This window comes from Delphinapterus leucas, chromosome X (genome assembly GCF_059928025.1).
Source record: "Delphinapterus leucas isolate spDelLeu-1000000601 "Yukka" chromosome X, BTC_Dleu_Yukka2, whole genome shotgun sequence".
NCBI lineage: Eukaryota > Metazoa > Chordata > Mammalia > Artiodactyla > Monodontidae > Delphinapterus > Delphinapterus leucas.
In genome coordinates, this window is record NC_143150.1 from 36,160,391 (window position 1) to 36,184,121 (window position 23,731).

Here is a 23,731-nt window from a genome sequence, read left to right on the forward strand (position 1 = left end):
GTTTTCATGAGCACACTTGTGTTCCATACCCTAAATGGTCTCTAAAGAAAACCCAGACTGCTTGTGAGGACTTTGCAGGACCATTTTAGAAGATGGAAAGCAGATCCTTCTGCGTCTCAGGGACCTAAGGCACTGGATCAATTTGCAGTTGTCTTTTGTTCTGCCACTTTCATTGTCCTCAGCATGAGACAGCCTGCTAAAGACAACATGGATGGGCCTGGAGGACATTATACTGAGTGAAATAAGTCAGAGAAAGACAAATACTGCATGATCTCACTTATATGTGGAATCTTAAAAAAGAAAAAAAAAGAAACTCATAGAAAAAGAGATAGGATTTGTGGTGACCAGAGGCAAGGGGTGGGGGGGAGGGGGAATTGGATGAAGGTGGTCAAAAGATACAAACTTCCAGTTGTAAGATAAGTCTTGAGGATGTAGTGTACAAATGACAACTGTAGTTAACACCACCGTATGGTATATTTGACAGCTGCTAAGAGAGTAGATCCTAAAATGTTTGCACCGCAAGTTATCTATATGAGGTGACGGATGTTCACCAAACTTATTGTGGTAATCATGATGTATATAAGTCATTATGCTGTATACCTTAAATTTATACAGTGCTGTATGTCAATTCATCTGACTAAAACAGAAAGAAAGAAAGAAATTCTGCAGAGAATGTTAAATAAACATGATCAGCATCCCCCCCCCCCGCCCCAAAGAAAGACCAGAGAGTGCCAAGACTGAGTAACCACCAGGCACCCCTCCCTTCCCATTCACTAGTTGAAAGGTCATCTCTTTGGCTGTACAGTGCACACGTTAAAAATGCCTAGGGAGCCTATCAGTTACTAATTCTGCCTTTGTTCCTCCTTCCTTCCCCCGTCATCTCTCCATAGTAGCCCAGTAAGCCAGTCTTTTTCATATTGCTGGGCAGCCTAATAACATTATCTTCGGGGGTGCACAAATTATACCTTCTACCCATTGTCCCAATGACAGAGGGATGTTAGGGGTTGGCCATGGGAAGACAGGGACAGGTAGGAATGAGGAAGACCTGCTGTTTCATTGCTTTGGCCTGCTGAATACATCTGGACCAGCAGGCAGAATCCCAGAATTAGTGTTTCTGAAAGGATGGTTAACAATCACCTGTGTCAAAATCACCCAAAGAAGCTTGTGAAACACTGTAGATTCTCGAGCCCCCCCCCATCCCCACAGCATCAGTTTCTGCAGGTCTGAGGTGAGACCCAGGCATCTGCATTTTCGCAAGCACCCCAGGCGAGTCTAATAGCCCCTGAAATTTGAGAACTGCTAATGTAAATAAATCTTGAGTAGTTCATTCGACTTCAATGACTACGATCAACCTCTCTACTCTTTCTGACTTTTCTTACTATTGCCTCTTGGGGGAAAGTTTTTCTCCCTCCATCTCTGCCTGGAGAAATCCTGCCACTCTCTCCAGGCCCAGCTCAAATACAACCTCTTTTGTCGCACCTTCCCTGCTCTCTGGTCTCTGTCTGCAAACAGCTGGGATTGCTCATGAAGCAAGGAGACGGGGGGACTGATTGGTATCAGTAATGAAATGTGAGGGGAGTTGGGACCCTGAGGATGGGAGAGCTGGGTGGAGCTAGTGTGTGGGTTCCGAGCTTTGCCCTGAGGTTTAGCACCCGAATTTGTGCACTGGAGCTGAGGTTGTTACAGGGTCTGGAAACTTTGTAACCAGTAAAAAAGTAACACCAAGTCCTTGAGAGATCAGAGCGGCAGTTTCAACCACCTAGCAACATAATTGGGGGAGGGATTAGTGGCCGTTTTATTCCTCGGGGTGGGGCAGGAGGCAGACATAATGGCTGCTCAAAGGACAACTGCAAGTTGTCAGGAGGAAGGAGGACCTGTTTGTAACACCCACTGAGGGGTCTCTTGCAGTCTGGGGCTATTGGGGGCCATCAGTACTAGGGTACAGGAAGTGTTGGGGGCAATGGGTGGGCAGGGAGCTGAAGCTGGAGGGAGGGCTCTCTTTTTGACCTTTATGTTTTGCAGCTCAGTTTGTGTGCTTGGATTGAACTTACCACAGGGCTCTAAACGAGATAAACCAATATCAAAGTAATTCCCAGGAGGCCCCAGAATGATTAAAACAGGAAATTCTAACCACCTAGCAGCCTTGGGGCAGAGAGGCAGGTTGCTGACTATTTAGCAACTGGCTCGGCGCTAGACCACTGCACATGCGCACTAAGTTGGAGGCGAGAGCATGGCGGGGGATGGTAATTCTCGCTGAGGGCACTTTCTCTACTGCAGGGCCTCCAAGAGGTTGTGGGAGGTCTGGACCACTTCAATATTTTGAAGATCCCTTTCTAATGTTTAAATGAATGAAAACAAAAATGGAGTTACAAAAACGATGATATATTTTAAATGCTTACATCTTTTTAAAATTGCCCTGAGGCAAAACCACAATACAATATATGTCTAGGGAGGTCCAGAAATCTGCATTTTTAACAAATGCCCCATATGATTCTGATGCACACCAACATTTGAGAAGCATGCCCTGAATTCCAACAGAAGAAAGAAGTCCAAAGTGAGGTAGACTTCTGTTGAGATGCCAGGGAAAATGTATTGTCTCACCTCAACATGGAGTGTGTATGTCATGGCAATTCGTACTGCTTTCCCATCATAGGGAAACAGAGTTAGTCTTATGCCCAGATGAACTAAGCAGGTACTAGTTAATGGGAAGGATGCCAAAATATCCCCCTCCTCAATATACACCTCCAACCAGCCTGCCAGTGGGCCCAAGACTCCTGGAAGTAGCTTTCCTCCTTAAAGGCTCTGCTCTGCTGTGTCTGTGCCTGTCACTCTTCCTTTGCATTATGTTTTAAAGCTTTCCAATTTGCTAGAGCAAGATGGTTGCTGGCAGGAGATCTGAGAGAGTGCATAAGAATTTATCAAAAGCTCGTAGGAAATTGGCCTTGTAGTTTGATTGCAAGAAAAATAACCTTGAGCTCAGATTTGCTGAGGAATGTGAAATTGAACAGACATGTTCACTTGACCTAGCTGTGGCCATGTGTTCAGGATCTGAGCAAGTCAACAACATTTGAGGGTATGATCTACAGTCACAGTACATTACACTGGCACTGCAAAAGGAGCTAAATAGAAGCTCTCGCCTGCTCTACAGGAGCTGACGTTATCAAAGGCAATGCAGGACACACACATGATTAGAACATATATGTAAGGCTATGTGTCATTAAGATCACATTATGGTAGCACGAAAGTCCTGAAAGTGTTGGAAACTTGGAAGAGGAAGAACCACAGGCTATGATTGTGTAGGTTATGTCTTATACAAAAGCACCCAGGCAGGGGCTGATGATCTTGGAGAATGTTCAAAAGTCATAGCTGGGTATAGAGGGTAGGGCAGAGTGTGGGAAAGGGCATCATCACCAAACAGTGAAAATTTTAAAAAGTCAATGTCGGATTTGTCTAACATATAAGGTGAAAGGCTAGCTCCATATGGATGAATGAAAATCTCTTGGGCATCATACATTTAGTGAAGTTTTAGACAACTATGACTACAAAAACCACATCTGTAATCTTACGATTCAAAGTAGATCAAGGGTTGAAAAGAAAACAGATTTCCACATTCCAAATTATAATGTTGTCCATATTATGCACTGCTAAAATCCCAACACCTCTCACCTAGCAGGCAGTCAATATATACTGTTTGAATGAAAGAACGTCTGAATGAATAAGTATCTTATTCATCACTTTACAGCTCACACTGTTTAACCAGTCCTGCCAGGTGGTCTGTTATTTCCCAGTCTTCAGGATTCAGGTGCTACCTCTGTATTCGAATTGTGCTCTGTGTGGTATTCCCACCGCCATTAGAGGGCAGTCATTTTGCTATACCCAGCATCTAGCAGAGTACCTGCAACATAGTAGTTGTTCAACACAAGAATCAAAAAATGAATGGTGAGGGCTTCCCTGGTGGTGCAGTGGTTAAGAATCTGCCTGCCAATGCAGGGGACACAGGTTCGAGCCCTGGGCCAGGAAGATCCCACATGCCGCAGAGCAACTAAGCCCGTGCGCCACAACTACCGAGCCTGCACTCTAGAGCCCATGAGCCACAACTACTGAGCCCGTGCACCACATCTACTGAAGCCCGCACACCTAGATCCCGTGCTCCACAACAAGAGAAGCCACTGCAATGAGAAGCCCGCGCACCGCAACGAAGAGTAGCCCCTGCTCGCCGCAACTAGAGAAAGCCCGCGTGCAGCAACGAAGACACAACACAGCCAAAAATAAAATAATTTTAAAAAATGAATGGTGGGAATGTAAATTGGTGAAGCTACTATGGAGAACAGTATGGAAGCTCCTTAAAAAACGAAAAATAGAGTTACTATATGATCCAGCAATCCCACTCCTGGGTATATATCCAGAAAAGACAAAAGCTCTAATTTGAAAAGATACATGCACCCTAATGTTCATAGCAGCACTCTTTACAATAGCCAAGACATGGAAGCAACCTAAATGTCCATCAACGGATGAGTGGTAAAAGAAGGCGTGGTGTATATAAACAGTGGAATATTACTCAGCCATAAAAAAGAATGAAATAATGCCATTGGCAGCAACACGAATGGACCTAGAGATAATCATACTAAGTGAAGTAATTCAGACAGAGAAAGACAAATATTATATATCACTTATATGTGGAATCTAAAAATAGTACAAATTAACTCATTCACAAAACAGAAACAGACTCATGGACATAGAAAACAAACTTACAGTTACCAAAGGGGAAGGGAGAAGAGGGGTATGTGGGGAATGTGGGATTAACAGAGGCACACTACTATATATAAAATAGAGGAACAAGAAGGGTCTACTGTGTAACACAGGGAGCTATATTCAATATCTTGTAATAAACTATAATGGAAAAGAATCAATAAAATAATATAGACATATACATATATATATGTATAACCAAATCACTTTGCTGTACACCTGAAATGAGCACAATATTGTAAATCAATTATACTTCAATAAAAGTAAAAATTTTTTAAATATTAAAAATGAATGGATAGGTAGACAATGAATTGATACATGATAAATGAGTGGGAAAAGACTGTTGAGAGGATAATTTGCAATAACTTCTCTGCTAATTATTTACATAGTAAATCCCAATCTGAGGTCACCTGAGCACAAGGGGAATAGAATGGTATCACCTGGGGTTCTTGAGCTCTTTTTTTTTTTAAAATGTTTAGCCAAAATCATATCCTCACCTGATTTGAGTAAGTGCAATGAGCGGGCACCAGAAAGCCTCTTAAGCTAAAAAAGAAAACAAAAAAAAAAACAACTATGGTTTACAACTTGGCCCATTGCATGTTTCTATTCTTTGTCAAAATCAGTTAGAAAACTATTTTTTAAAGGACCTAACTGCTTATTGTTTAAAACACATACAAACAAACAAAAAGCTAACTCACACAGGGATTTTAAAAAATTAAAAGCAGTGAGACCATTTCCAGATACCAGGACATCCAGCCCAATTTATTAGAAAATAGCTGAATACGCATAGGAGCTATATCATCATTCTCCCTTTTGAACTTGTCTAGAGATGACAAGAATCTAAAGACCCTGTGTTTAAAAATGTGACTCACTTCATTTTAAGAAATACTTATCAAATACCAGCTTTATTTCAAGAGCTAGAGAAACATTCCACAGATGAAAGACTGGCTATTCTGGGCCATCAACGGGTAGAATGAAAATTCAAAGTTCGTTTCTGGTATTATAGGCTCAGAAATGTAGGAGAAGGGATCAACAGCTATATAGCTCTTACTATGTACCAGGCAGTAGCCCAGGCATTTTACATTGACTTCTACAACAAATCAGTGTGATAGAGATTTTCCTTTAACAGCTGAGAAAACCATGACTCAGATTTTGATTGACTGCTCTGAGGACACACAGCTGATAAGTAGCAGAGCAGTACTTCAAACCCTGTTTTGTTTTGACTCCAAAACCCCTGCTCTTTCCACAATGGCAGGCTGCATCTCACTATTTCATATTGCCCTTGCCTCCTATCTTCCTCTGCATTACAAGTTGCCTACAACAACATTGTCTCCCAAGGCAGGATTTTAGGGCAGTGATATTTACTAGAGCCATAAGTGTGTCTTAGTTCAAGGTCTTATCAAGGGCATTCAGACCTTTTGCAGGCACACCCTCTAATCAATTTGTAGAGAAAAAAAAGCTATGTATCTTATATATTCTTAGGTTGACATCTAGATTATTCATCATAAGTTTAAACAGTTGCAAAGGATGTAATTTCTGGAATATGGTAAATATTGGCATTTAAAATAAAACTATCCAATTACTCATTTAAACGTATCCAATGGAATCTGAATACCATAGTGATTTGCTACTCATAACCATGTATTTAAAAAATAAATGGCTAAACTCTTCTTTCTTTAAGGGCAGAGAGTTTACACCATTCCTTGCTCTCCTTGAATTCTTATTTGCATTCCACATCCCTACAGGATTTTACCCTAACGTTATAAATTTTTTGTGTTTTAAAGTCTTTATAAATTATTGATTACCTTATATTTCTTCATAACAAAAGTATAAATTGAATTTTAATTTTTTATTTTCTGTGGCCAGAAGGTAATAAATGTTGAAACATTTCTTCTGAGTATCGTTATTATTCAATTATTAGCAGTACAAAACTGCTCAAAAGAACACAAATATAATACAAATTTTGATAAATAACAATTAGGCATAAAAATACATTTTTACTGGAAATGAATGCATTTCTTAAAGATGTTAGTGGGGCTTTTCTTCCAGCTAGTTATTATAGCCACAGAATATTGAGTAATATTCAGGAACAAGATTCAGCATCAATTATATATTTAGTTTCCATTTTTATAAAAGCACTAAGAAAACTTTTTCATATCAATAAGCATATGTGAATGAATAGAGTTTTATTATGCCATCGTCACTCAATTTCCTTGAACTCTCAGTTAATGTCAAAAAGTTATACAATGATTTTTCATAATATTTTTAGGGAATTCCCTGTGAGGTCCAGTGGTTAGGACTCTGCACTTTCACTACTGAGGGCCCAGGTTCAATCCCTGGTAGGGGAATTAAGATCCCACAAGCCACATGGTGCAGCCAAAAAATCTTAAAATAAAAAAATAATATTTTTAGGGACTTCCCTGGTGGTCCAGTAGTTAAGACCCCACACTCCCAATGCAGGGGGCCTGGGTTCCATCCGTGGTCAGGGAACTAGATCCCGCATGCCACGACTAAGCATTTGCCTACTGCAACTAAAGATCCCGCATGCCACAAGGAAGATCCCACACGTGGCAATGAAGATCCTGTGCCACAACTAAGACCCAGCAGAGCCAAATTAATTAATTAATTAAAAATAAAGATTGGTTCAACCTCATTAAAAATAACAATATTTTTAACAATCATCTGAAAACTTGCTTCGGTTCTCTTTAAACTTTATTGAAGGCAAGTAATTAGAAACCACATGACTTAGAAAAGGGTTTTTACCCAAGATTACAGTCATTCAGTTTCTCAATTTCTGGAAAGTAATACTGTGGTAGGAGCTTCTGAGATGGCCCCCAATGATACCCACTTCCTGATATTTGAATCCTATGCAGTATTCTCCCCTTGAGTGTGGGCTAGACCTATGGACGCCTAACAAATGGATTATGGCAAAAGTGATGTCACTTGAGAGATTAGGTTATAACAATGGCTTTTCTCTCTCACATCCTCGGAGGGAAGCCTGCTGCCATTTTATGAGCTGGCTGATGGAGAGGCCCTCTCCAGAAAGAACTGAGAGAGGTCTCGGGCCAATATGCCAGCAATGGACTATGCTCCTCAGTCCAACAGCCCACAAGGAACTGAATCCTGTCAACAACCATACAACAATACGAGTGAGCTTGGAACAGAATACTCCCTCAGCTCACGCTTCTGATGAGACCCCACCTCTGGCCAACAACTGGATTATACCATTGTAAGAGATCTTGAGCCAGAGGCACACAACTTGCTACACCCAGATTCCTGACCCACAGAAACTGTAAGATAATAAATATTTATTGTTGTAAGGTGCTAAATTTGGGGACAAAACCAAAAAGTCTTTACTAAGACTTGCCAAATAATTATTAAATGTACCAGTTACTGTTTTACCTAGAGGCACTTTGTTTAACCCAACATACTAAACAAAGTTCATGGAATGAAAAATAGAAATTTTATTAATTTTAATACAGCTTAACCAACAGAACGTTCTTTATGAAATGCTTTTTTCTTATCACATTTTAAATATAATTTTACCAAAATTTTGGAGCTTCAGATTTAGCAATTGATAAAAAATATCTGTCATATAGCCTAACTAGCAAAGCCAGTCATCATTTCCAAATCAACTGGCTAAGCCATATTTCTTTTGTCTCAAAAAGGATGACTTGGGCTTCCCTGGTGGCTCAGTGGTTAAGAATCCACCTGCCAATGCAGGGGACACGGGTTCGAGCCCTGGTCCAGGAAGATCCCACATGTCACGGAGCAACTAAGCCCGTGCGCCACAACTACTGAGCCTGCACTCTAGAGCCCGTGAGCCACAACTACTGAAGCCCACGTGCCTAGAGCCTGTGCTCCGCAACAAGAGAAGCCACCGCAATGAGAAGCCCCCGCACCACAACGAAGAGTAGCCCCCGCTCGCCGCAACTAGAGAAAGCCCATGTGCAGCAACAAAGACCCAATGCAGCCAAAAATAAATTAATTAAATAAATTTATTTTTAAGAAAAGGATGACTTCATTTTTCAATTCAATAAGTATATCAATACTTATTCCTATGATGATCATTTCACTTGTAAATTCTAACACTAGGATGGACAAATTAAAAGATAGAAGATAGGTAGATAGATAGATGGATAGATAGATAGATAGATAGATAGATGGTAGCTAGAGCATGCAGGCTTCTTATGAGTTTGTCATCTGGATGAAATAAAGTGAGTTCAGTATTTCTTTTAGCCCTACCTTTTTGCTTTACTTTCACAGAATTCTCTCTGAGTGATTTTTTTCTTTCTTTCTTTTTTTTTTATCTTTGACAATAGCTGGAGAATGGAGAGGTGAGGTTGTTAAAACTGTCATCACTCCTGCCATCCCAGTATAAATTATCTCAAAACTCCAACATCAGCCTGTTTCTAATGCCAAGCCTCACCCTTAGTTTTTTTTTAAATAAATTTATTTATTTGTTTGTTTTTATTTTTGGCTGTGTTGGGTCTTCATTGCTGCGTGCGGGCTTTCTCTAGTTGCGGTGAGCAGGGGCTACTCTTCGTTGCGGTGCACAGGCTTCTCATTGTCGTGGCTTCTCTTGTTGTGGAGCGCGGGCTCTAGGCGCCCGGGCTTCAGTAGTTGTGGCTCGCAGGCTCTAGAGCGCAGGCTCAGTAGTTGTGGCACATGGGCTTAGTTGCTCCATGGCATGTGGAGTCTTCCTGGGCCAGGGATCGAACCCGTGTCCCCCGCATTGGCAGGAGGATTTTTAACCACTGCATCACCAGGGAGGCCCCCCACCCTTAATTCTTAAATGGGCAAAATATATGAATCAACATTTCTCCAAATAAGATACACAAATGGCTGATGAGCACATGATAACATGCTCAATGTCATTCAGCATTAAGGAAATGTAAATCAAAACCAGAATGAGATACAACGTCATACCCACTTGCATGACTACAAAAAAAAACATGAACTGTGATGAGTTTTGGTGAGGATGTGGAAAAGTCGGAACTCTTATACATTGCTGGTGGGAATGTAAAATGGTGCAGCCACTTTAAAAAATAGTGTGACAATTCCTCATAAAGTTTAAAGTAGGGTTAGTATATAACTGAGCAATTCCACTCCTAGGTATGTCCCCAAGAGAATTAAAAATATATATCCACACAAAAACTTGCACACAAATATTCATAGCAGCATTATTCATAATAGCAAAGTGGAAACAACCTAAATGACCATCAACTGATGAATAGATTAAAAAGATGTAGTATATCCATACAATGAAATATAATATTATTCAACCATAGGAAAGAATGAAGTATTGACAGATGCTACAACATGGATGAACCTTGAAAACATGCTAAGAGAAAGAATCCACACACAAAGGACAAATATTATATAATTCATTTATATGAAATGTTCAAAATAGACAAATCCATAGAAACAAAAGTAGATTAGTGGTTGATAGGGGCTCTGGAGAGGGAAGGGAGTGCTGGGAATTGACTGCTAATGGATACAGGGTCTTTTAGGAGTGATGAAAATGTTCTAGAATAGACAGAGGTGATGGTTTCTCAACTCTGTAAATGTATTCAAAACTACTGAATTGTATGCTTTAAAAGATGAGGACAGCAACATTGTTATCTGTGGTATCTAAGAAACCACTGCCTAACATAAGGTCATGAAAATTATTCCTATGTATTCTTCTGAGAGTTTATTTTATGGTAACAGCTTTACTGAGATATAATCCAGATACCATAAAATTCATTTTTAAAAGTATACAATTCATGCTGTTTAAGGGTACAAACTTGCAACTAGTAGTAAGTCCTAGAGATCTAATGCACAAATATTTTTGATAACTGTATTGTAATAAATATTACCATGTTTTAACTGTATTGTAATAAATATTACCATGTTTTAAAAATATTTTTGATAACTGTATTGTAATATAATTTCTTTCTATGGTAATTCCATATATTTTGTTTTCACGTAGCCCAATTTATCTTTGAACTACTTGAAATTATTTAACTAATAGGAATGCAAAAGAGAGGATGAGTGTTAGTGCTCTTTGTTATATGTTCATTTTATATATTTAAAGTATAGTTATGTGTGCATATAAAATTTATTACTCTAATCATTGCAGCAACTCTTCCAATTCTCAAGTAACTTTGGGAGGAATTTATAATTTTACAATGCCTTAATAAAAGATGTTTCAACATCTCAAAAAATGGTAATATATGTGCTTCTTTATTAACTCATGAAATAACAAAATCTAGCATTGAGTCTAATAAGTACCTTAAATTCAACCTAGAGCTTCGTTTTCCTTTTGAACTTGTTACTCACTTAACCCAAAGCCATTTAGTCCCTCCTAGAGAACATAGAGGTATCCCTGATAAGAGCTGGCTAGCGGCTGTTCAGATACAGGCAATGGGCATCTCAGAAATCAACAGAATCCTCTACTTCAGTGGTTCTTAACCATTTGGGGGAGGGCAGATTCCTTTGAGAATATGATGAAAGCCCAGAAAAATGCAAAACACCCAATATTTCACATACAATTTTAATAGATTTATTGACTTCGTTAACTTCATCCATAGAACCAGGTTTAAAAATCCCTCTTCTGTGTGGTGCTGTTTTTGAACATGATCTGCTAATCCTTTAATATCACAGCTAAGCACTGCTACATTGGAGAGCAAAGTGAAAGCCTTCATAGAATATCTGAAAGGCCAAGGAGCAAATTCTAGGTTTCACTGACTGAATGTTCACTCAAAAACCACCCCAAGACAAATACTGTAAGGCATAGCTCTCCTTTTTAAGATCTCATGTGCTAGTAAAGAAATATTTTTTTCTCCCTTACACTGTGCACTTTTGACAGTGGAGACTATATTGTCTAACCCTCTTATTTGGCATTGTTTTAAGTTAAAAGTTTGTGGATATAAGTCACAAGTTAATGTGGCCTCTGAAACAAAGCTCTTACTGCTGTATACATATGATGGGGCCTAAGAACTTATTTTTAGAACTTTTGAAAGTAAATTACCAATATCACACATTTCACACAAATATTGTCGTATATATTCAACTACATTATCACAGTACCATATCTCACTCAAGAAATTTAACATTGATACACTATAATTATAATTTGGAGTCCATATTTAAATTTCCCTTGTCTTTTCAAATGTGTCATTTACAGATGATAAACTGCAAGAACATTGAAGATGTGTCACTATGCACACACAGAGCCACTAGCAAAGAGTGAGAGACTTACTGATTCAAGGCATTTAATGAAATCCCTGTGCAATCATTATCTGACTACGAGGCTAACAGAGACTTCAATGGCTGCACATAACAAAGAATACAGATTTTACAAAATCAGTCAAGGATAGTCACTAAACAAACACTAAAAACCAAACTCTAGAAGAAGGGGATCAGATTTCCAGAGTAATCATATTAAATTGTTTAAAATGTCTAGTTTCAGCAAAAAACTACAAAACATACACACACACAAAGTATGGTCTGTACACAGGAAAAAAGATGTCATAGAAACAGTCCTTGAGGAAGCCCAGATGTTGGCTTTGGTAAAGACTGAACCAGCTATTTTAAATATCTTCAAATAACTAAAGGAAAACATCTAAAGAATTAAAGGAAAGTATGAGAATGATGTCTCACCAAATAGAGAATATTAATAAAGTGACAGAAATTATTTAAAAAGAGAATCAAATTGAATTTCTGGATTTGAAAAGTGCTATAACAGAATGAAAAATTCACTAGAAGGGCCTAACAGCAGATTTGAGCTGGCAGAAAGGATTAGCAAACTTGAAGATAATTCAATTACCATTCTCTAGACTGAGGATCAGAAAGAAAAACAGGATGAATAAAAATGAACAGAGCTTAAGAGACCTGTGAGACACCATTAAATGGCCAACATACACATAATGGGAGTCTCAGAAGTAGAAAAGAGAAAAAAAGAACAGAAAGGATATTTGAAGAAATAATGAGTAAAAACTTCTCAAAAATAGTCTACACATCCAAGAGCTCAAATATTTCCTAGTAGGATAAACACAAAAAAATTCACTTCTTAGTCAACCTCTCAAAGACAAAGAAAAAATCTTGAAAGCAGGAAAATTAAAAGATAACTGATTTCCCATCAGAAACAATGGGCACTAGAAGTCAGTGTGATGACAAATACAAAATGTTTAAAGCAAAAGACTGACAACCAAGAATTCTATATCCAGCAAAAATATCCTTAAATGAGGGAAAAATAGACATTGTCAAGTACACAAAGACTGACAGAATTAATGGCCAGAAGACCAGTCCTACAAGAAATGCTAAAAAGAGTTCTTCAGGCTGAAATGAAAGAACACTAGAGAGTAGGAAGAAAGAAAGAAAGAAAGAAAGAAAGAAAGAAAGAAAGAAAGAAAGAAAGCACCAGAAAAGGTAATTGCATAGATAAATATAAAAGACAACACAAATCTTATTTGGGGGGAACGTTTTTTTCTCTCTAACTTGAAAGATAACTGCATAATTCAATAATTATACAAGTGTTTTGATGGGGTTATAATGTATAAAATATAAAGGAACAGTTTGTATATCAGTAATAGCACAAAGGAGGAGGGAGGGAATGGAGCTATATGGTTGCAAAGTTTTTACATATGATTGGAATCAGGTTGGTATTAATCCAAAGTAGACTGTATTTTAAGATGTCAATTGTAATCCCTGGGCCAAGCACTAAGAAAATAATTTTTTAATATAGTAAATTAAACAAGAGAATTAAAAGGTATATTAGAAAATATCTATTTAACACAAAAGAAATCAATAATGGAGGAATAGAGGAACAAAAAAGACATGCAACATATAGAAAATGGCAAAATGGCAGATGTAAATCCTACTTTATCAGTAATTACTTTAAATGTAACTAGATTAAGCAAACCAGTTAAAAGGCAGAGATTGCCAGACTCTGTATAAGAGACACACATGTTCTAACTGTATGCTGTCTACAAGAGACACATTTTAGATTCAAAGATACAAATAGAATGTAAGTAAGAGTGGGAAAAGATATACGATGCAAACAGTAACCAAAAGAGAGCTAAGTGGCTATAATAATTATCAGACAAAATAGAATTTAAGACAAAATTTGTTACTAGAGAAAACAAAGGACATTTTATAACTATAAAAAGGTGAATCTATCATGAATATTTAACAATTATTAACACATTTCCACCTATCTACAGAGCTGAAAAATACATGAAGCAAAAACTGATAGAACTGAAGGGAGAAATAGAAATTTAACAATAACAGTTGAAGAATTTATTACCCCACTTTCAGTAACGGACAGAGCTAGCTAAATGACCAGAAAGGAAATAGAATACTTGGACAACACTATAAGCCAACTAGACCTAATGGACATCTATTTATAGAACATGCCATACAACAACAGCAGAATATATGTTCTTCTGAACTGCACATGGAATATTCTCCAGGATAGATTATATGTTAGCTCATAAAATAAACCTCCCTAAATTTTTTAAAGGATTGAAATAATAAAAAGTATGTTCTGCAAACATACTTGGGAATATAATGAAATTAAATTAGATATCAAAAACAAAATAAAATTTCAGAAATTCACACATAAATGGATAGTAGAGAAGACACTGCAAAATAACCACTAGTTCAAAGAAGAAATCACAAAGGAAGTTTAGAAAATACTTTGAGATGAATGAAAGGGAGAGTACAGTATATGCCAAGCTTCCTCAGAAACATTTATAATTGTAAATCTTATGTTAAAAAGGAAATAAGATTTCAAATCAATAACTTAAATTTCCACCTTTATGAAACTAGAAAAAGAACAGCAAACTAAATTCAAAGCAAGCAGAAAGAAAACCATAGTAAATTGTTTATTAGCAAAATATTTATAGATTTAGCTCTCCATATTTAAGTCATGACTCATTTTGAGTTAACTTTTGTATTTGTGTGAAGTAAGGATCAAGGTTCTTTTTCTTTTCTTCTTGTGGAAGTCCAACTATTCCAAGACAATTTGTCGAAAAGAAAAGATTATCCTTTCCAAGTTGAATTGCCTTGACACCTTTCTTGAAAGTCAATTGCATATATGTATATGCACGCATTTAATTCTGGACTGTCTTGTTTCGTTCCATTGATCTTCAATGCCAATTTGTTCCTTTTCAAAATTAACTACTTTACATCTTTTGTATTTACATATAAATTTGAGAAGCAGCTTGTCAATTTCTTCAAAAATGCCAACTGAGATTTGACTGAAATTGTATTGAATCTCTAAATCAATTTGGAAAGAATTGCCATCCTAACTATATTTAGTCTTCCAATTCATGCATATGCCGTATCTCTATATTTATTTAAGTCTTCTTTAATTTAGCTCAGTAATCTTTCACAGTTTTCAGTGTTAAAAAACATGTATATTTTTGTCATACTTATTCCTAAGGATTTTATATTTTAAATTAATATTTCCTCATTGTTTATTGCTGCTATATAGAATATGACTGATTTGTATCTGGTTCTGTTTGATAGATTTTTTTCTCCTCATTATGTGTCATATTTTCCTGCTTCTTGGCATTTGTGATAAATTTTTATTGGATACCAGACATTGTGAATTTTACCTTATTGGGTGCTGGCTATTTTTGTATTGTTTTAAATATTCTTGAGCTTTATTCTGGAAATAGTTTGATCCCACTGAGGCTTGCTTTTAAGCTTTGTTTGGGAGGACTAAATACACCTTTAGTCTAGGGCAGTTCTGTACAATAAAAATTTTATGCAAGTCACAAATATGTGCCACATATGTTACATTTTCTAGAGCCACATTAAGATATAGTGAAGAGAAACTGGTAAGATTAATTTTAATTATATATAAATACATTACATATATATTATATTGATACCCAAACCAGAAAAAACAGTACAGAAAATTAAAAATTATAGACCAATATCTTTTATGAACATAGACATGGAAATCCTCAACAAAGCATTAGCATATTGAATCCAGCAATGTATAAAAAGAACACACCATAACCAAATGGGATTTATCCCAGGAATGCAAAGTAATCCATTATATTAATAGTCGAAAGAAGAAAAACCCTATGATCATATCAATTGATGCAGAAAAAGTGTCTGACAAACTTCAACATACATTTATGATTTTTTTTTTAAAAATGTCTTGGCAAACTTGGAATAGAATGTAACTTGCACAACCTGAACCACAGAACCTACAGCTGACTAAATGGTGAAAGACTGAAGGCTTTCTAAGATCAATTAAAAATGTATATCTGCTTTCAGTACTTCTATTCCACATTGTACTGGAGATCCTAGACAATGCAACAAGGGAAGGAAAAACATTAAAGCCATACAGATTGGAAAGGAAGAATAAAACTATCTCATGATTCTGTATAAAGAAAACCCTAAAGAATCTATTAAAAACTTGATAGAATAAAAAAATGAATTTAGCAAGGCCACAGACTACAAGGTCAATACACAAAAATCAACCATAGACTAACAATAAACAATTGGAAAGAAATTTTAAAAGACAGCACCATTGTAAATTGTTGCAAAGGAAATGTAATACTTAGGTATAAGCTTAACAAATCATTATAGGACTTACACAGTAAAAACTACAAAACAAAAAAAAACAAAAACAAAAACAAAAAAAAAAACTACAAAACATGGATGAAAGAAATGACATACTCTGTTCATGGATTGGAAGATTCAGCAGAATAAATATGCTTTCACTCAGCATAAGGTTTTCAAGGTTCATCCATGTTGTGGTATGTCTCAATACTTCATTCCTTTTTAAGACTGGATAATAATAATGTACCACATTTTGTTTACCCTTTCATCAGTTGATGAATATTTGGATTGTTTCTACTCTTTGGCTATTATGAATAATGCTGCTGAACATTTGTGTACAACTCTTTGTGTAGAATGTGTTTTCATTTCTCTTGGGTATGTAGCAAGGAGTGAAATTGCTGGGTCGTATGGTAACTCTATGTTTAACCATTTGAGGAAGTGCCATATTGTTTTCCAAAGTAGCTGCACCATTTCACATTCCCACAAGCAGTATGTGGATCTACAGATCCTCACCTACACTGGTTATTATTTGTCTTTTTAAAATTATTATATCTATCCTAGCAAGTATAAAATGGTATCTCATTGTGGTTTTGATTTGAGTATACCTAATGACCAATGATGTTGGGCATATTTTCATGTGCTTGTTGGCCATTTGTATGTCTTCTTTCTGGAAATGTCTATTCAAGTGCTTTGCCCATTTTTAAATTGGTTTATTTGTATTTTTATTGTTGAATTATAATTGTTTTTTATAAAGGCACAAGTCCCTTACCAGACATATGATATTTAATTACTTTCTCTTACTCTGTGGGTTTTCTCTTCATTTTCTTCATGGTGTCCTTTGAAGTACAAAGTTTTTAACTTTGATTAAGTCCAATTTGACAATTTTTTTCCTTTTGTTCCTTGGCTTTTGGTGTCATCTCTAAGAAATCATTGTTTTACCCAAGGTCATGAGGATTTACTCCTAAATTTTCTTCTTAAAGTTTTATAGTTTTTATCTATTAAATTTAGTTCTATGATTCATTCTGAGTTGAATTTTGTATGTGGTATGAGGTAGGAGTCCAACTTCATTCTTTTGAATGTGGATGGACAGTAGTCCCAGCAAGCCCAACTGATTGCCAAAGGTGCAAAAGCAACTCAGTGGAAGAACAATAGCCTTTTCAGCAAATGGCAAATGGATACCCACAGGCAAAACAAACAAAAAATCCTCCATGTTAAACTTCACTCCTTAAGCAAAAATGAGCTCAAAGTTGATCATAGAGCTAAATGCAAATCTTACAACTATAAAACTTGAAGAGGAAAACATAAGAGAAATCTTCATGACCTCGGGTTAGGTAAAGAGTTCTTAGACATAATACCAAAAGCATAATCCATTAAAAATTTGATAAATTTGACTTCATTGAAATTAAAACACTTTGCTCTATGAAAGACACCATTAAGTAAATGAAAAGATAACACGCAAACTGAGAGAACACATTTGCAATTTACATTCCTGACAAAGAGCTAGTATCCAGAATATATTTTAAAACTATCTAAATCCACCTGTAAGCAAGCAAAGTACCCAATAAAAATGGGCAAAGGATCTGAACAGACACCTCACCACAGAGGATATCTATATAGCACATAAGCATATGAAAAGATGCTCAACTTCATTCTAATTTGGGAAATGCAAATTAAAATCATAATGAGATACCACTACTTAATCTGTTAGAATAGTTAAACTTTAAAAAACTTGACAAATGCTAAGAAGGATACAGAGCAAGTGGTGAGAATGAAAGATGGTATAGCCACTCTGGAAAAGAGTTTGGCAGTTTATTATAAAGTTAAATGTACACTTACTTCATGATCCAGCAATATCACTCCTAGATATTTAAGCCAGGGGAATTAAACTTATGTTCACAGAAAGACCTGTACATGAATGTTCACAGCAGCTTTATTCACAATTATTAAAAACTGGAAACAACCCAAATGTTCTTTAATGGGTGAATGAATAAGCAAACTGTGGTACATCCACACAACAAAAAACTACTCAGCGATAAAAGGGAATAGATTATCGATACATACAAAACCAGATGAATCTCGAAGATATTAATGCTGAGTGAAATAAGACAGTCCCAGAAGGTTACCTACTGTATGATTCCATTTATATGACATTTTAGAAAAAGTAAACTAAAGGAATGGAGAATGGAGCAGTGGTTTCCAGGGGGGATTCGAGAGAGTTTGATTACAAAGGGGCAACATTATGGAATTTGGGGTGTTGATGGAACTGTTGTGTATCCTGATTGTGGTGGTGATTACATTAGTCCTTCCAGGTCTTAAAACTCCTAGAAATGTATGTCTGTGTGTGTGTGTGTATCTTAATTATGACGGTGCTTACACAGGTATATACACTCATCAAAACTCATTGAACACTTAAAATAGATGAATTTTACTCTGTGTAAATCATACCTCAACAATGTTGATTTTTTAAAAAAACGAAGTCTCTCCACACCAATCCTACTCCTTAAAAATAACTACTAATGACAATTTAGTGTGTACCTCTCTAGAACATGTAAGCATGTAATAATATAAAGGGGTTTTCAGTTGGATAAAGGGTATCATTTTACACAATATATATTGCTCTTTATGTTGCTTTTTTCACTTAGAGGTCTTATAAATATATGGACGAATGCATATATATGATATGTGTTTCTACATGTAAAATGTTGATAGAGCTACTATATTTTTTAATAGTTTGATTATAAGCCATTTTGTGGATGTGACATCATTTATTTAAGCAGTCTCCCACTGTTGGGTATTTAGGTTGTTGCCAGTTGTTTTGCTCTTACAAGCTGCAGTGCTAGCGAACAGCCCTGCGCATACATCTTTTTGCAAGTATATGGATAAGATAAATTTCTAATTGTAGGATTACTGCATCGTAAGGTAAGTGTAATTTGAATTTTTATAGCTACTGACAGATTGCCCTCTGTAGAAGCAAGTAGAACTTTGAGGATGAGTCAGGGGTGCATTTTGCATTTTCTCATCCCAAATCACTGAACTTCTCTCTTTCATAGGATCATGCCGATATCGAGTGGAAGTTTGCAAGGACGAAGCTCTGGATGAGTTACTTCGATGAAGGCGGCACCTTGCCACCTCCTTTCAACATCATCCCCAGCCCCAAGTCATTTCTATACCTTGGTAACTGGTTCAACAACACCTTCTGCCCCCAAAGAGACCCTGATGGTAGACGGAGAAGGCACAACTTGAGAAGCTTCACAGTAAGGCTTTTAAAAATTATGTTTCTTTGTAAACACAACTGTTTTCTCCTTTTCCTCCTTTGTAACATTCCCTATCTTGAACATCTTAAAACTACTCCAACCTACAGATGCTTTGGGGGTTTGTCAGGCAGTAGCTCCTGTGTCATGTTCCAGTCCTAACGTTTAGAAATATATTCGAGTGGATGGGCTGCTGGGAGACTGCTGATGTAACCTCTCTTGTCCGTTTTCAATGACAGGAACGCCATGCTGACAGCCTGATACAGAATCAACATTACCAGGTAAAGCTTCTTCATAGGGACTAAGCACAATAGTTCTTGGTCAGTTGTGTGAACTTGGACAAATCACTTACCCTCACTGATCCTCAGTTTCCTCGTCTGTAAAATAAGGATGATAAAACTTAAACTGTAGTTGTGAGAACTGAGTTGCGAGTATGTATATATGGTTGTGTGTGTGTGTGTGTGTGTGTGTGTGTGTGTGTCCTGGCACAGTGCCTGACACATTGCATTAAGTGGTAGCTATCATCATCACCATTACTAACACAAAGCAGGGTGACTATGTGTATACCATTCCCAGAGGCTAAGTTAAAAGAGGCCACCCCTGTAAAGGAGAAGTATAGATTGCCTCTAAGAAAAAGTATCTTGATTATGTAATTAGTGGACATTGAAATCATCAGACTCTGTGACACTGAAGAATGACTTTCTCAACTTTATAAAAGGAAGAAAAACTCTCATCTTACTAGGAAGGTTCAAGTTTAATCTAGCCTGGAGGGAAAGGATATTGGCTGTGACAATTCAAGGATTATTCTGCTCTCATTATTCCATGAATGTGTATCCGTGTTTACCTTATGCTTGGGTGGAAAATTTTCCTTTCGGGTAAATTTGATCTCACTGGCCCACTCTGCCACCAAATTTGGACACATAATAAATTCTTCATTTAGCCAATGGACTTAACTGGGGGGTTTTGTAGAAAGTGCCTGGATCCTGTGAGGATTTTCCAATGCAAAGACAGTCTAAGCGTATTTTATTTCCTGTGTATGTTTCTTATTTTACTGAGGGTCCAAGAAGGAAACTGAATGCTTCTTCATGTTTTTGTTTAAATTCCAGGAAGTTATCAGGAATTTAGTCAAAAGATATGTGGCAGCTATGATAAGAAATTCCAAAACAAATGAGGGACTAACAGAAGAAAATTTTAAGGTAATTTGATCATAAAGTGGTTTAATTCTTCATTCACATTTCTTAAGCATCATTTAATCTTCACAGTGTTTGAGGTTTCTGGTGATGGAATTTCAACAGCCTGTAATACAGCAAAACCAGCTACAATTCTTATTCTCTCTCTTAGAATAGTCAGTCATCCAGTAGATGGATAGATTTTTACCAATGTCTGTCACACCACAATCAGCTTTATGAATAATAAAAATATACATTCTTTTAATATTCTGGGTTTTTCTCAGCATGGGAATTGAGTGCTTTAAATGATATGGCATGGGTGTGTGATGAGAAGAAAGATAGCGAAGGGAAGATGCCTAGAGATTTAAAGGCCTTCTTTAAATAAGATAAAGACAAAAATTCTATTATTAAATCTAACATTTATGAAACCCTACCATTACACATTTTTGGCTGTCACATTGGGATGCTATTGGCATCTAGTGAGTAGAGACCAGGGTTGTTGCTAAAAATCCTACAATGCACAGGACAGCTCCCTACAGCAAAGAATTACCACACTCAACATGTCAATTGGTTGAGAAACCCTATCCTAGAACACATATATGTTTTCTAAGGAACATAAGAAGGCTGTTATCCTAATCCATAGACATAACTCATCAATTGAGGGCCTGCTATATGCCAAACACTCTGCTAGGTGCTGGGGCACAGTCATGAGCAAGATATAACCAGCCCCTACTCTCTCGTGGAGTCACACACAATAATAATAGAGGCGAATGGCTGAGTATTCTAACAGGATCACCACAGGGTGCTGTAGAGACATAGAAATGGGGGGACACCCAACTGGGACTTGGGGATTCGAGGCAGGCTTTCCAGAGGAAGCCATGTTTAAGCTGAGGTTTGAAGGAGGAGCCAGATAAAAGAGTTGGGGAGAAGAGTGTTCCAGACAGAGAAAACAGCACAGCACGTGCAAAGGCCCAGAGGCAAGAGAGAATATGTCCATACAGGTGGACAGTAAAAAGCCTGGGGAAAGAGCAGGAAGGAATGAAATGGGAGAGATAGACATGTACCAGACCTTGAAAAACCTTGTAGTCTGTGGTATGGCATTTTTCCTTTTTCCTAAGGTCAGCGACAAGTTACTAAAAAGTGTTAAGCAAGAGGACGACATGATCAGATATAAACTTTTCAAAGATGGTTTTTAAAAGCGTGATCTAGTATCTAGGCAGCCAGTTAGAGATAGAAGACATTTCACAGGCACTTGAATAAACAAGGTCCCCTGGCCCAAAACAGCAGTCTCATCTCCTGACATTCCACTTCCCTAGTTTTATTCCTGAGAGTCCTAAAAGCTTTTTCCTCTTCAGTAGTACTTTTTTTTTTTTACGTCTTTATTGGAGTATAATTGCTTTGCAATGGCGTGTTAGTTTCTGCTTTATAACAAAGTGAATCAGTTATACATATACATATGTTCCCATCTCTCTTCCCTCTTGCGTCTCCCTCCCTCCCCTTTAGATTCCAATGAGAGCCCTACTCTAATACCCTCATTGTTGGTTACCACTTCAGTCTGTTGGCGTGCTCCTGATAGGGAGGTTCTGAAATCAACTTTACCAACTGCACATTTTTTTCCCAATGGCCCGCTCTGCCCACAGCATTGTTAATATGTTCTTCTTGTGCTTGAATGATGTGAGATTTTTCTGGTAGTTCATGTACCTTGTGATTTGCAGTGAGGCAAAACCTGGAACATTCCGAAGGATGCCCAATGTGCCTATTTTGAACTAAAGACCAAGCTTCTTAACATAACGTGTCTTCTCTCTTGCCCTAGGAATTAAAGCAGGACATTTCCAGCTTTCGATATGAAGTGCTTGACCTCTTAGGAAATAGGAAGCACCAAAGGAGAAGTTTTTCCACTAGCAGCACTGAACTCTCTCAGAGAGATGATACCAATGATGGCAGTGGCGGGGCTCGGGCCAAATCCAAGAGTGTCTCTTTCAATTTAGGCTGCAAGAAAAAAGCCTGCCATGGGCCACCTCTCATCAGGACCATGCCAAGAGTTGGTGGTGGCCAAGGGAAGTCAAAAGCTGAGTCATCAAGCAAACGCTCCTTCATGGGTCCCTCTCTCAAGAAACTGGGTCTCCTATTCTCCAAGTTTAATGGTCATATGTCTGAACCCAGTTCAGAGCCGATGTACACAATTTCTGATGGAATCGTTCAGCCGCACTATATGTGGCAGGACATCAAATATTCTCAGATGGAGAAAGGGAAAGCAGAGTCCTGTTCTCAAAGTGAAATTAACCTCAGTGAGGTAGAATTAGGTGAAGCCCGGGGCGCTGCTCAGAGCAGTGAATGCCCTCTAGCCTGTTCCAGCTCTCTTCACTGCGCATCCAGCATCTGCTCCTCAAATTCTAAACTTTTAGACTCCTCAGAGGATGTATTTGAAACTTGGGGAGAGGCTTGTGACCTGCTCATGCACAAATGGGGTGATGGACAGGAAGAACAAGTTACAACTCGGCTCTAAGTCAAGCCGGTATCACCTGTTCTGGAACTCAGAAAATTTCTAATTTCTTTGCTCTCAGAGGTGACATAGAATATGATTCCCTCACTGCCCCCCACTAGACAGGAGAGTGAAACTCCTATTGTTTTCACCATCTTTTATAGCCACATTCTTCATTTTTTGTTCTTGTTATTATTATTACTATTATTTGCTTTTTTATACTTACAAACACTAAGTCCATTTCAAAACCAACTGAAGGGGTGTTTGCCCCTAATCAGCAGAGGTGCAGTCGGGTGCTTTAACCCTTTGGCTTTGCTTTTCTTACCCTTGCTTCCTTGAAGCTCCAGGTGCCACTTTGCTACTGTCGCTGCCGCACAGATTCCTGACCTTCCTCGGGATCTCACACCATTTCCCCACAGGGCTGAGGGCTGTGCTCAGCGGTCCCCACCAGCTATCAGATAAGGCAGACTAACTTGCCTATCTTTTTTGCCCTTCAGTGCTCCATGCTGCCC

General features: G+C 37.6%; 1 protein-coding gene across 1 annotated transcript in view; it reads left to right on the forward strand.

Annotated features, from left to right (window-relative positions):
* TRPC5 (transient receptor potential cation channel subfamily C member 5) overlaps positions 1–23,406 on the forward strand; it is a 133,674-nt gene extending 110,268 nt beyond the window's left edge. The window contains exons 7-10 of the mRNA XM_022556737.2: positions 19,368–19,571; positions 19,808–19,849; positions 20,675–20,764; positions 22,551–23,406. Coding sequence (XP_022412445.2) covers positions 19,368–19,571; positions 19,808–19,849; positions 20,675–20,764; positions 22,551–23,243 — 1,029 coding nt within the window. The 3' untranslated portion in view covers positions 23,244–23,406. The remainder of the gene's footprint in view (positions 1–19,367; positions 19,572–19,807; positions 19,850–20,674; positions 20,765–22,550) is intronic.
* Positions 23,407–23,731: the final 325 nt, after the last annotated feature.